Source organism: Lampris incognitus, chromosome 1 (genome assembly GCF_029633865.1).
Source record: "Lampris incognitus isolate fLamInc1 chromosome 1, fLamInc1.hap2, whole genome shotgun sequence".
NCBI classification, from domain to species: domain Eukaryota; kingdom Metazoa; phylum Chordata; class Actinopteri; order Lampriformes; family Lampridae; genus Lampris; species Lampris incognitus.
The window spans coordinates 136975884-136986898 of NC_079211.1; the positions used below are offsets into that span (position 1 = coordinate 136975884).

At 41.9% G+C, this 11015-nt stretch overlaps 1 protein-coding gene across 2 annotated transcripts; it reads right to left on the reverse strand.

Moving 5' to 3' along the window:
• Nucleotides 1–61: 61 nt before the first annotated feature.
• ccnh (cyclin H) lies at nt 62–10437 on the reverse strand. 2 transcript variants are annotated; one of them, XM_056275947.1, is made up of 10 exons: nt 10295–10425; nt 10051–10175; nt 9797–9919; nt 9632–9705; nt 4708–4918; nt 3916–4079; nt 3509–3579; nt 3287–3389; nt 456–519; nt 62–289 (listed from the first exon to the last, which is right to left on the reverse strand). In XM_056275947.1, exons 2-10 carry the CDS (start codon nt 10165–10167, stop codon nt 263–265), a joined length of 954 nt encoding a protein of 317 aa, XP_056131922.1. In that variant the 5' UTR covers nt 10168–10175; nt 10295–10425; the 3' UTR covers nt 62–262. The 2 variants fall into 2 exon arrangements, with proteins under 2 accessions (XP_056131922.1, XP_056131912.1); XM_056275937.1 differs by having other exon boundaries at nt 10051–10437.
• Between the last annotated feature and the right edge of the window lie 578 nt (nt 10438–11015).

Sequence of the window (11015 nt, forward strand, 5' to 3'; positions counted from 1 at the left end):
AGATTCCCAGAACATACTGAAATCTACTATGTTTTTAAGCTGCATAAATTATAGGGCAATAAAAGATGTAAAAAAAATCTTTATTCTTTTCCAGACAGAAAATAGGAACACAGGTCATAATTCCTATACTATGTGAATATCTATATACATTGGTCTTTGATGTATTGGATTTGTTTTTATTTATAAAGCCATAGTCCTCTGCATGGCATGCAGTGAAATAGCAAAACTGTGTTTGGTTACCAAACCATATATCAGTCAACACTCATATCAAGTCTTCATCAGTCCACTCCTAGAATGAAACAAAGTTCTGTTAATTTATGAGTGCCACCAATCATCATTGTCTAACTAGTGAAACACATTACTACCAGGTTAAAGGTTTTTTGTTTTGATGTTGTTTTGTTAAATAACATTTGCACAATAGGAGCCCACGTTGCAGATTTTATTTTATTTTTTACCTCTTCTGCTACACGGGGTTCTTTTGCCACATGACCATCATCTTCATAGCCCCTTTTTCTTTTGCTGTAATACAGAGATACACACAGTTACACCTGAAGCAATTAAGTGTCAATCATTAGCATTACAAGAACAGAACAGATTGCCACTAGCTCTATAAATTTCCTTGGGGTCTGTGAACCAGAAGTTCTTTGCAAGCTGTAATTGTTGGTGAACTCATGTTCCACATGTTCTCTCCTTGCATAACCAACCCCTCCCTCCACGTCCATTGTCAACAGTCCTGTTGTCATCTAGGTACAGTATGTAACATCCAGTTTCCACTACACCCTAATAGTCAATACCATACGTAGTTTTAGTTTCATTCACCTCCTTATGCAGTAGTTTCATGCAAGCTTGTAGTTCCCACTAAATGTTCATGTAAGTACAGGCTGATGGCCTCTCTATGCACGTTTTATTCAGTGACACAATGGCGTGTGTCTTTTATAAACCTGTCTGTCTTATTTTGCAGGACGGAGTGCACAATCATGTCACTGGCGGCTGCCATCCAGGTAATGTGAACTATAATGTGTGGCAACTAAAAGTCATCGGTCAACCAAACAGCCAGCAACAGCCAGGCCACATTATGGCATGAAACGCAGGACCGCAGACTGAAGTGAGCTTGCATTGCGGAGCATGTAGCCTAGACAACTTGCCATTTGAAAGCAATATGGCTGAAGAGACCTGTATTCAAGGGGATATTACTGCTGCAAATCTGAAAACCTTCCTTCCAAAGCCCTACCCAAAATGCTTCTGATACTGAGAATATGTTAACTTGATTATCAAGCTTCAGTGAGGGGCATGTGAAAGACATAACTTTAAAGGGATGACTTTTCTCAAGATGGACCTGGGATGCAGTTGACCACTGAGCTAGAGGCGGCCACAGAACTCTCTGAACTTGACCCTATAAACTTAATTCATTCTAGTATGCCTGCCATTCGCATAGAAATTTCACTGGTTACATTAAAGCAGGAAAATGTGGCGCCCTGAGCCGGAGGAGCACCATTTTGTTTTTTCTTCTGACGCCCCTCTTGGTTGTCAACAATGGAAATTCAGACAGAACTTATTAGGACAGTGGAGGAGATGCGAGCCAAAGCTTTGAGGTAGCATTTTCTGTCATCAGGGAATTTCAATGTAGCGCCTCTCTTAAGACAATGCAAGCCTTAACTCCCTTTCTACACACAGACCTCTAGCCCACACCACTTGATTTTTACAACACAAGCTCTTCCTTCAACCCGATTACAATTTACAACCCTCACCATCTTTGTGTATTAACCACATGGCACTGGAATAACTTGTGTATGTTTTTGTATGCTGCTTTGCTCGATTACTATACACGTAGGCTTGTACGGAAGTAAAAGTATTTGCGTGTGACGGCTGACTGATGGTGAACTTTGTAAGCTAGTCTAACGGAGTCTAGCGGATATTTGTAACCTGTCCTGTGCATGTGTTAACCCTAGTGTGTGGGCCTACCTATATGCTGCTCTAAGAAACGTCACAGAAGCTCCCTTTAAGCCCGGGGGACCTGAACGAAAGCTTTCATGTATTTGCTTAAACGCTTTTGCTATTCCACTATCATCGGTGTGACAGTACACCTCTAAACTGACCGTCTCCATACAGACTTGTTTTGTGAAGTCATGCCATGCACAGATTCATCATTTTCCAAGTCGTAGTGGTTAGACATGACATCATGTATGACTGCCGCCTGGTGTTCCTAGCAGCTGTTACATCTGTGAATCTGTGCCTGTCATAGCTGAAAGGTTTACCAGTTTACTGTAGATGCACTAAAGATACCACGGACCTCACCAACCTCACAAAGTGTTCAGCAAGGAACTGGGGACATGGATGGGAGTATCAAGAATGATATAAAGCCTAAAATCTCCTCAATGATACCAATATCAGCTGTGCTACATGGTATGGATGATGTAGGTAGGAGTGTTGTGAACTGCTGTACTTGCTTTTTGTGTTTCTTATAGCCAATGGTGTGTTCCTTTTTTATTTTTCTACCTGATACTGAACCTTGAATCTTTTGCATCTTAGATACAACCTGGCCAAATAAAACTGTTAGTATGTATGAAAGTATGACTTTGGGAAGTGCATTATTTTGATTTTTTTGGGGGGGGGGGGGGGTTGTGATGTTGCATACATTTTTAAAACTATATTAAATGCATTACTACTGCGTTTCCTCTTTATGAAGGCATCAATGGAGGACATGGTGCTGTATGTGAATAACTATAAATGAAAACATCCATCCATCCATTTTCTGAACCGCAAATCCTGCTCTCAGGGTCGTGGGGATGCTGGAGCCTATCCCAGTAGTCGTTGGGCGGCAGGCGGGGAGACACCCTGGACAGGCTGCCAGGCCATCACAGGGCCGAGACACACACACACCTAGGGACAGTTTAGTACAGCCGATTCACCTGCCCTACATGTCTTTGGACTGTGGGAGGAAACCGGAGCACCCAGAGGAAACCCACGCAGACACGGGGAGAACATGCAAATGCCACACAGAGGACGACCCCCAAGGGTGGACTACCCCGGGGCTCGAACCCAGGACCTTCTTGCTGTGAGTTGACCGCGCTAACCACTGCACCACCGTGCTGACATAGAAATTACTTTAAATTCCTAACATGTTCACAATGAAATATAAATGAAAATACAATGAATTCCAGCCCTAAAATTAAGTCATTCATGGTGACTTTAGTGCCACAGTATATTATGTGACAAAGCATGTTTGGGTGTGGTGTTTCAGTTATTATCTACCAAAACAAAGCCAGCAATGCCATCGTCCACTTACTTGTTTGTGGTATATTCAGCATGAATCTTCTCCAACTTAGGTTTGTAAACATTCACCTCCTCTGGGTTGGGAAGTTCATGCTTTTTTATGAGGCTTTTGATACCTGGATGTGTAGAAGATAGAGGGTTTGGGTACACTCCATCCACTTCAGGGCACTGAAGTTAAAACTGAGCTCACTGTCACCATCTTGGGTTAGAAGAATGTATGTGCAAGTTTACTCACGTCTCATTGAATCATACATCTTTGCAAGGGTCTCTTTGTTGTCTTTGAGTCCCATGCATTCTGTCAGGTAACTAGGACACAAGGCATGATGAATACTGCTGGTATTCTCTCCCATACAATAACTTTAGAAATCTAAAAATCCATCACTTGTCCTTTCTGGTGTAAGACTTATCAAAACGGGATGGACTAGGTTCACTTATTATTTTCAGTAATATTTAGAACATACTCAGAAATTCAAGGGCAGATAGTCACTGACATTCAATTTAAATAGTGAAAACCATCCAAGAATTATACTTCCAACAAACATTTAAGAGAAGTGTGTGTATTTTTCTGTATGTGTAAGATTTTTTTTTTCAGACTGAGATGAAACTAGTCCTGTTGAAGTCACAACAATGTTGACAACTCACCTTTCCATGTTGAGGCCAGCCCGTGATGCACTGTTAAGAATTGCTGTAAGAGCAATCTGAGATGGTGGAAACAGCAGTCCTGCATCTGTCATGGCTGCACGTGTAATAAAGTCATCAGCACTCTTCCTCAGTGACTCTGGGTTCTCCAGCAGTGGATACCTTGTCTGGAGAGATTTTTACCACTTCACAGAGTTTATACTTTCACAAAAGGTCCATGCTGATGGCAACATCAATATTTCAGTTGCGTCATCAACAATATTGCTTTGGCTGCATTATAAACGACAAATTGTGAATTCTTGGTGGGGTGGGATTTTCAGTTGGTGGAAAAACATTGCTGAGTAACACAAAGCCATCTATTACAGTTTAGAATCATCGATTTAGGAACAGCTTGCCTATTCATATATGGCACTGTTAATAATAAAAATGTACAGCGATCTTTAACTGATCCCTCTGTGAACAATCTTTCCTCACTTGACCACCTCAAAAGGCAGCAGAGGGTTTATGTCTCGGTCACTTTTGCCGACAGGGTTCTTGAACCTTATTGATTAACCTTCCACCAACTAGAACAATGGGGGAGAGCACAGGTGCACCATCAAACTGGAGGAAAGTATGCTGTCAAAATTCCTGCATTTGAGGAATTACGAAGGGGATATAAGGTCTAAATTACAATGAGTTAGTTTCACCATAGATGTCCAAGTTACCCAATCAAGCTACATCCATAGTAATGCTCTATAAACTAATATTAATAAATGTCAAACATTCAAAGCCATGTTCTCTAGGAGACATACATACCTTGAGATCAATGAGCAGGCCCTCCATGGGTCTGTAGGGGTTGTGGACCACTAGGTGGAAGTTGAGCTGCTGAATGAGAAGGAGCTCATACTCCAAGATCTGCTCCAGAACCTTCTCTTGCCCTGCTGGAGTCTCCTGCAGGTTACCCACAAACTGACTGCTGGATACATTGAACTCATCCACCTTACAGGACAGGTAAGCGCAAGTCAGCCTGGAATAGAGGGGGGAAATCAACAAGTGACTTCATCCGATAGGGTCTTGGATGGACAAGATGAGAAACTTACTTGCTGGGATTTAGTTATCAAATTCAGTAAACAGAGGATGGATCGGTATCCCATGTTCCATAATCCCAAGGAGGGAATTCATTACAGAAGGCCAATACAAATGCTAAAATAATACTGTAACTCAACCAACAGTAAGTCCATAAGGCTATGCCTTAAATCTACAGGACTATCCAAACGGCAACAGCATTCACTCACCACCTAACCTTGTTGTATATGATTGAACGTAAGAGTGTGGGTATGTCATTAATATTGTCAACTGGGCACCTTCCTTCACAGATGATTTGATAAAATAAAACAGTGTCTAGGAAACACCCTTGTCTAGGAAACATGTGCTCTATGCAGACTCATCACTGCTGTGACGACACCAAGACTAGAGGTCTGCAAGGCAGGTCAGGGCCAGGCTAGAGTTGGAGTTTTTGGCCCGTGCATGGCTCTATTTAAGATCTATGAATGCCAAAATCTGCATCAACTCTCAAACTAATAAAGTGAGGTTAGAAATTGCATTTCCCTAAAATCTATCTAATCTAAAAGATTGCAATCATTAATGTGAACCACGACATCTTTATCCAAATGTAAATCGCTTTCAGTTATTCTGATTTTTTATTTCTTCCAAATTCTAAATAAATGAGCAAGAGTGAGCTAGACTTTGAATGAAAACAAGCCAAAAAAAAAATCCACTCTCTTTGCTTCCTCCTCCTCTCCCATAACCCCTCCGTCCAAATCAGGTTGCTGCATGTGCATGAGTTTGCCTGTCATTTATTGTTGTTGATAATCTACGAATGTAACTGTTTTTTCATTTTCAAATCTTTTAGTTATACCAACACCGTTGTTGTGAAGTAGTTTTGTACTTAGCAGTATTTATAAAGATAAAGGTTGCCATTCCCAAAGAACTGACATTTATTCTGTGGTCCTCTGCCCAAGATCAATATTAATGCAGTGATGAGTATAACAAATTGCAATAAGTAATATAGAATAGAATACACTTTATTTGTCATTTGTACATACACTACCGTTCAAAAGTTTGGGATCACCCAAACAATTTTGTGTTTTCCATGAAAAGTCACACTTATTCACCACCATATGTTGTGAAATGAATAGAAAATAGAGTCAAGACATTGACAAGGTTAGAAATAATGATTTGTATTTGAAATAAGATTTTTTTTACATCAAACTTTGCTTTCGTCAAAGAATCCTCCATTTGCAGCAATTACAGCATTGCAGACCTTTGGCATTCTAGCTGTTAATTTGTTGAGGTAATCTGGAGAAATTGCACCCCACGCTTCCAGAAGCAGCTCCCACAAGTTGGATTGGTTGGATGGGCACTTCTTGCGTACCATACGGTCAAGCTGCTCCCACAACAGCTCAATGGGGTTCAGATCTGGTGACTGCGCTGGCCACTCCATTACCGATAGAATACCAGCTGCCTGCTTCTGCTCTAAATAGTTCTTGCAGAATTTGGAGGTGTGTTTAGGGTCATTGTCCTGTTGTAGGATGAAATTGGCTCCAATCAAGCGCTGTCCACTGGGTATGGCATGGCGTTGCAAAATGGAGTGATAGCCTTCCTTATTCAGAATCCCTTTTACCCTGTACAAATCTCCCACCTTACCAGCACCAAAGCAACCCCAGACCATCACATTACCTCCACCATGCTTAACAGATGGCGTCAGGCATTCTTCCAGCATCTTTTCATTTGTTCTGCGTCTCACAAACGTTCTTCTTTGTGATCCAAACACCTCAAACTTGGATTCATCCGTCCACAACACTTTTTTCCAGTCTTCCTCTGTCCAATGTCTGTGTTCTTTTGCCCATCTTAATCTTTTTCTTTTATTGGCCAGTCTCAGATATGGCTTTTTCTTTGCCACTCTGCCCTGAAGCCCAGAATCCCGCAGCCGCCTCTTCACTGTAGATGTTGACACTGGTGTTTTGCGGGTACTATTTAATGAAGATGCCAGTTGGGGACCTGTGAGGCGTCTGTTTCTCAAACTAGAGACTCTAATGTACTTATCGTCTTGCTCAGTTGTGCAACGCGGCCTCCCACTTCTTTTTCTACTCTGGTTAGAGCCTGTTTGTGCTGTCCTCTGAAGGGAGTAGTACACACCGGTGTAGGAAATCTTCAATTTCTTAGCAATTTCTCGCATGGAATAGCCTTCATTTCTAAGAACAAGAATAGACTGTCGAGTTTCAGATGAAAGTTCTCTTTTTCTGGCCATTTTGAGCGTTTAATTGACCCCACAAATGTGATGCTCCAGAAGCTCAATCTGCTCAAAGGAAGGTCAGTTTTGTAGCTTCTGTAACGAGCTAAACTGTTTTCAGATGTGTGAACATGATTGCACAAGGGTTTTCTAATCATCAATTAGCGTTCTGAGCCAATGAGCAAACACATTGTACCATTAGAACACTGGAGTGATAGTTGCTTGAAATGGGCCTCTATACACCTATGTAGATATTGCACCAAAAACCAGACATTTGCAGCTAGAATAGTCATTTACCACATTAGCAATGTATAGAGTGTATTTCTTTAAAGTTAAGACTAGTTTAAAGTTATCTTCATTGAAAAGTACAGTGCTTTTCCTTCAAAAATATGGACATTTCAATGTGATCCCAAACTTTTGAACGGTAGTGTACATACAGTGAAATTCACTCTCTGCATTTAACCCATTCTAGCTGTGTAGCTAGGAGCAGTGGGCAGCCACCTTGCAACGCCTATGGAAAAAAAAAATTTCCGCATATCTCGTAGTTACACCAAAATTGTTCTTATGAAATACTGTTTTAGTTATAGGTGAAATATTTATAACGATAAAAATCACAATTTCCAAGGCATCGGCTCCTTGCATGACCACCTCTGTCCAAGATCTGTAATAATGCCATGAGAATGCAATGCACTGAAGTTCATAATCTATGCATGTAAAATACATTCTTGGGCCTTGTTTCTGAATTTGTATCTAGATTCAGGGCTTACCCAGGCTCTAGATCTTTTCTGAGACAAGCTTAAGGGCAAAAACCTCTGCAAGTGTGTAAACACAAATGCGTGCAAGATCATTTCATGAATGAATGAATGAAGCAGTTTTTTTCTTATAGCCTAAAAGTTGCAGGTGAAGTACGTTACGTGGCCAAAAGTATGTGGACACCCAAATGTCACACTCATATGCGCTTGTTGAACAGCTCATTCCAAAACTATGGGCATTACCATGGAGTTGGTCACACCTTTGCTGCTATAACAGCCTCCACTCTTCTGGGGAGTATTTACACTAGATTTTGGAAAATGGCTGCGGGAATTTGCTCCCGTTCAGCCACAAGAACATTAGTGAGGTCGAGCGCTGATGTTGGGCAAGAAGGCCTGGCTCACAGTCGGCATTCAAATTCATCCCAAAGGTGTTGGATGGGGTTGAGGTCAGGGCTCTGAGCAGGCCAGTCAAGTTCTTCAAAACCAAACTCCGCAAACCATGTCTGTATGGGCCTCGCTTTGTGCACGGAGGCATCGTAATGCTGAAATAGGAAGGGCCTTCCCCAAACTGTCACTGGAAGCACACAATTCTCTAGAATGTAATGTTTTGCTGTAGCAAAGCCCTAGTTTACTGGAACTAGGGCTCAAACTATGAAAAACAGCCCCAGACCATTATTTCTCCTCCACCAAACTTTACAGTTGGCACTATGTATTCGGGCAAGTAGGGTTTCCTGGCAGATTGGTCCATCAGACTGTCTGATAGTGAAGTGTGATTAATCACTCCAGAGAACACATTTCCACTGCTCCAGAGTCCAATGGCGAATTGCTTTTACACTACTCCAGTTGACGCTTGGCATTGCGCATGGTGATCTTAAGCTTGTGTGCAGCTGCTCAGCCATGGAAATCCATTTCATGAAGCTCCAGATGAACAGTTCTTGTGCTGATGTCACTTCCAGAAGCAGTTTGGAACTCAGTAGTGAGGGTTGCAACCAAAGACGGACAATTTCTACAGGCTACGCGCTTCAGCACTCAGCTGTCCTGTTCTGTGAGCTTGTGTGGCCAACTGCTTCACAGCTCAACTGCTGTTGCTCCTAGACGTTGCCACCTCACAGGAACAGCCCTTACAATTGACTGGGGCAGCTTTAGCCGGGCAGAAACTTGGAGAACTGACTTGTTGAAAAGGTAGCATCCTATGACAGTGCCACGCTGAAAGTCACTGAGCTCTTCAGTATGACCCATTCTACTGCCAATGTATGACTGTGGAAACTGCATGGCTGTATGCTTGATTTTATGCGCCTGTTAGCAATGGATGTGGCTGAAATAGCCAAACCCCCTAATTAGAGGGGATGTTTACATACTTTTGGCAATGTAGTGTATATTAGTATTTTCATTATGAAATGATGTGCACAAAATTGATTGACAGCCAGGATGTATGTCCCTTCCCTTTGTGGAATACCTGCACGGCTACTGCACTGCTCTATTATGAAACCCGGTCAACTTATATACTGTTGTTTTAATTACATAGTTATCATCTACAACCCGAGTAAAACGTTTCAGCCCAAAATAGTATTTTTATGATTTTTTTTTCTAAAGTGCATTTGAATAGACCTGCCCTATTGTGAATCAGTTTCTCGTCTTGATCCCTGTAAATTAATTGCATCCATCCTCAGTCCTTAACTTGGCCATGACTACTTACATGATAATCCTTGGGTGGTAATCCATAAGAGAGTTGTTTAGGTAGAATCTTCTGAAATACATGATGGCTGTGCCCTGTGGAAGTAAGCAGCCATCATCACAAATGTGTACGGTTATACACGTCAGTTTGAAATACAGACTTTGCCATTTAATATAAAGCACATACCACGACAGCCTTAGGCATCACGGGCTTGAAGGCATTGCAGAAGTCCAACAACCTCTTTTCATAGTGTCTGAAAAGGACCTCTTCCTCGTGACGCTCCAAGAACAGGGATTCACCAACCCCAGGCTTGATCCACAGACAAAGAGCGAAAAAGATCTGATTGGCTGTAGTTCATTTTCTCCTTGTGCCAAGAAGGTGAAAAGTAATTGTTGACAAGTAACGTCAGATTACAGGTAGATGTGATCTGCAGAGCCTACCTTTCCACTTGCAAGCGTGTTGTTACGGAATTTCTGATTGGCGTTACATCTGAACTGCTCCACGCTTTCCTCGCTGCCGAATATCCAGTACTTCTTCTGTGAACTATTATAAAACATGACGGCTTCTGGAAAAGGAGTATTGTTTTAAACAGAGACAAAAGTTTGCCTGTTTAAAAAAAAAAAAGAGACTGTAGCAGACAACTCGTGTTTGATTTCACAGGCTGGCTGGGGTGCTACAGCATACCTTACTTAATCTACGCCAGCAAATACGCTAGCCGACAAGAAACGGGTAGCGAGTCCGGGTAAAACATCGGCAGCGGACCTGTGGAAATAATTTAAAGTCAAACTCAAAACGAGGGGGAAGCGCCGCACTACGCCGGCGTTATGTGCGCCGCCTTCGATGCGAACGTCGTCCTGCAATGATGACGTTTTTGCGCTACCGTAATTTGTGGTAAAGTGCGCAAAATGATATTAATTGCAGATTGGTGGCGCGCTCTTGTGTTTTGTTTTATTTGTTTGTTTGTTTGTTTATTTGGTTATTTTAATGATTGCCTTTTTAAATGAAGATCATTTGGCTTTTGGGACTTGCAAAATAGCATGCACACCTGTTTTTGTTTTTGTTTGTTTGTTTGTTTTTTTCCCCATGCGTGCTATCATGCAAGCACGCACACAAGCGTCATAGATAAATAGATATCGTCCTTCTTTAGGAGATGTGTTGTCCCAGCCTTACATTACACTACATACTGCACATGACATTAAGTAAGGCATGGGGGCCGTAAGTCGCTCCGAGCCGGACAGGCTTTCAGCAGGACATTTTGTTAATACGCTGCTATGGCAAGGGAGATGAAACTGTCAAAGCATGCCCCCCCCCCCCCAGGCTATGGACCTGTTCCCATATACCTGACTTCTTAACGCCCGATTGTAAAGATTTGTCGGTCAATTCATTCATTCATTCATTCATTCAT

Bases quoted from the DNA above. Each gene is read 5' to 3' on its own strand.
- ccnh (XM_056275937.1), bottom strand. From the start codon at position 10,167: ATGTTTTATAATAGTTCACAGAAGAAGTACTGGATATTCGGCAGCGAG. The intron at 9,920-10,050 runs GTAGGCTCTGCA...CTGTGGATCAAG, and splicing joins ACACGCTTGCAAGTGGAAAG to CCTGGGGTTGGTGAATCCCT. The intron at 9,706-9,796 runs GTATGTGCTTTA...TTACTTCCACAG, and splicing joins TGATGCCTAAGGCTGTCGTG to GGCACAGCCATCATGTATTT.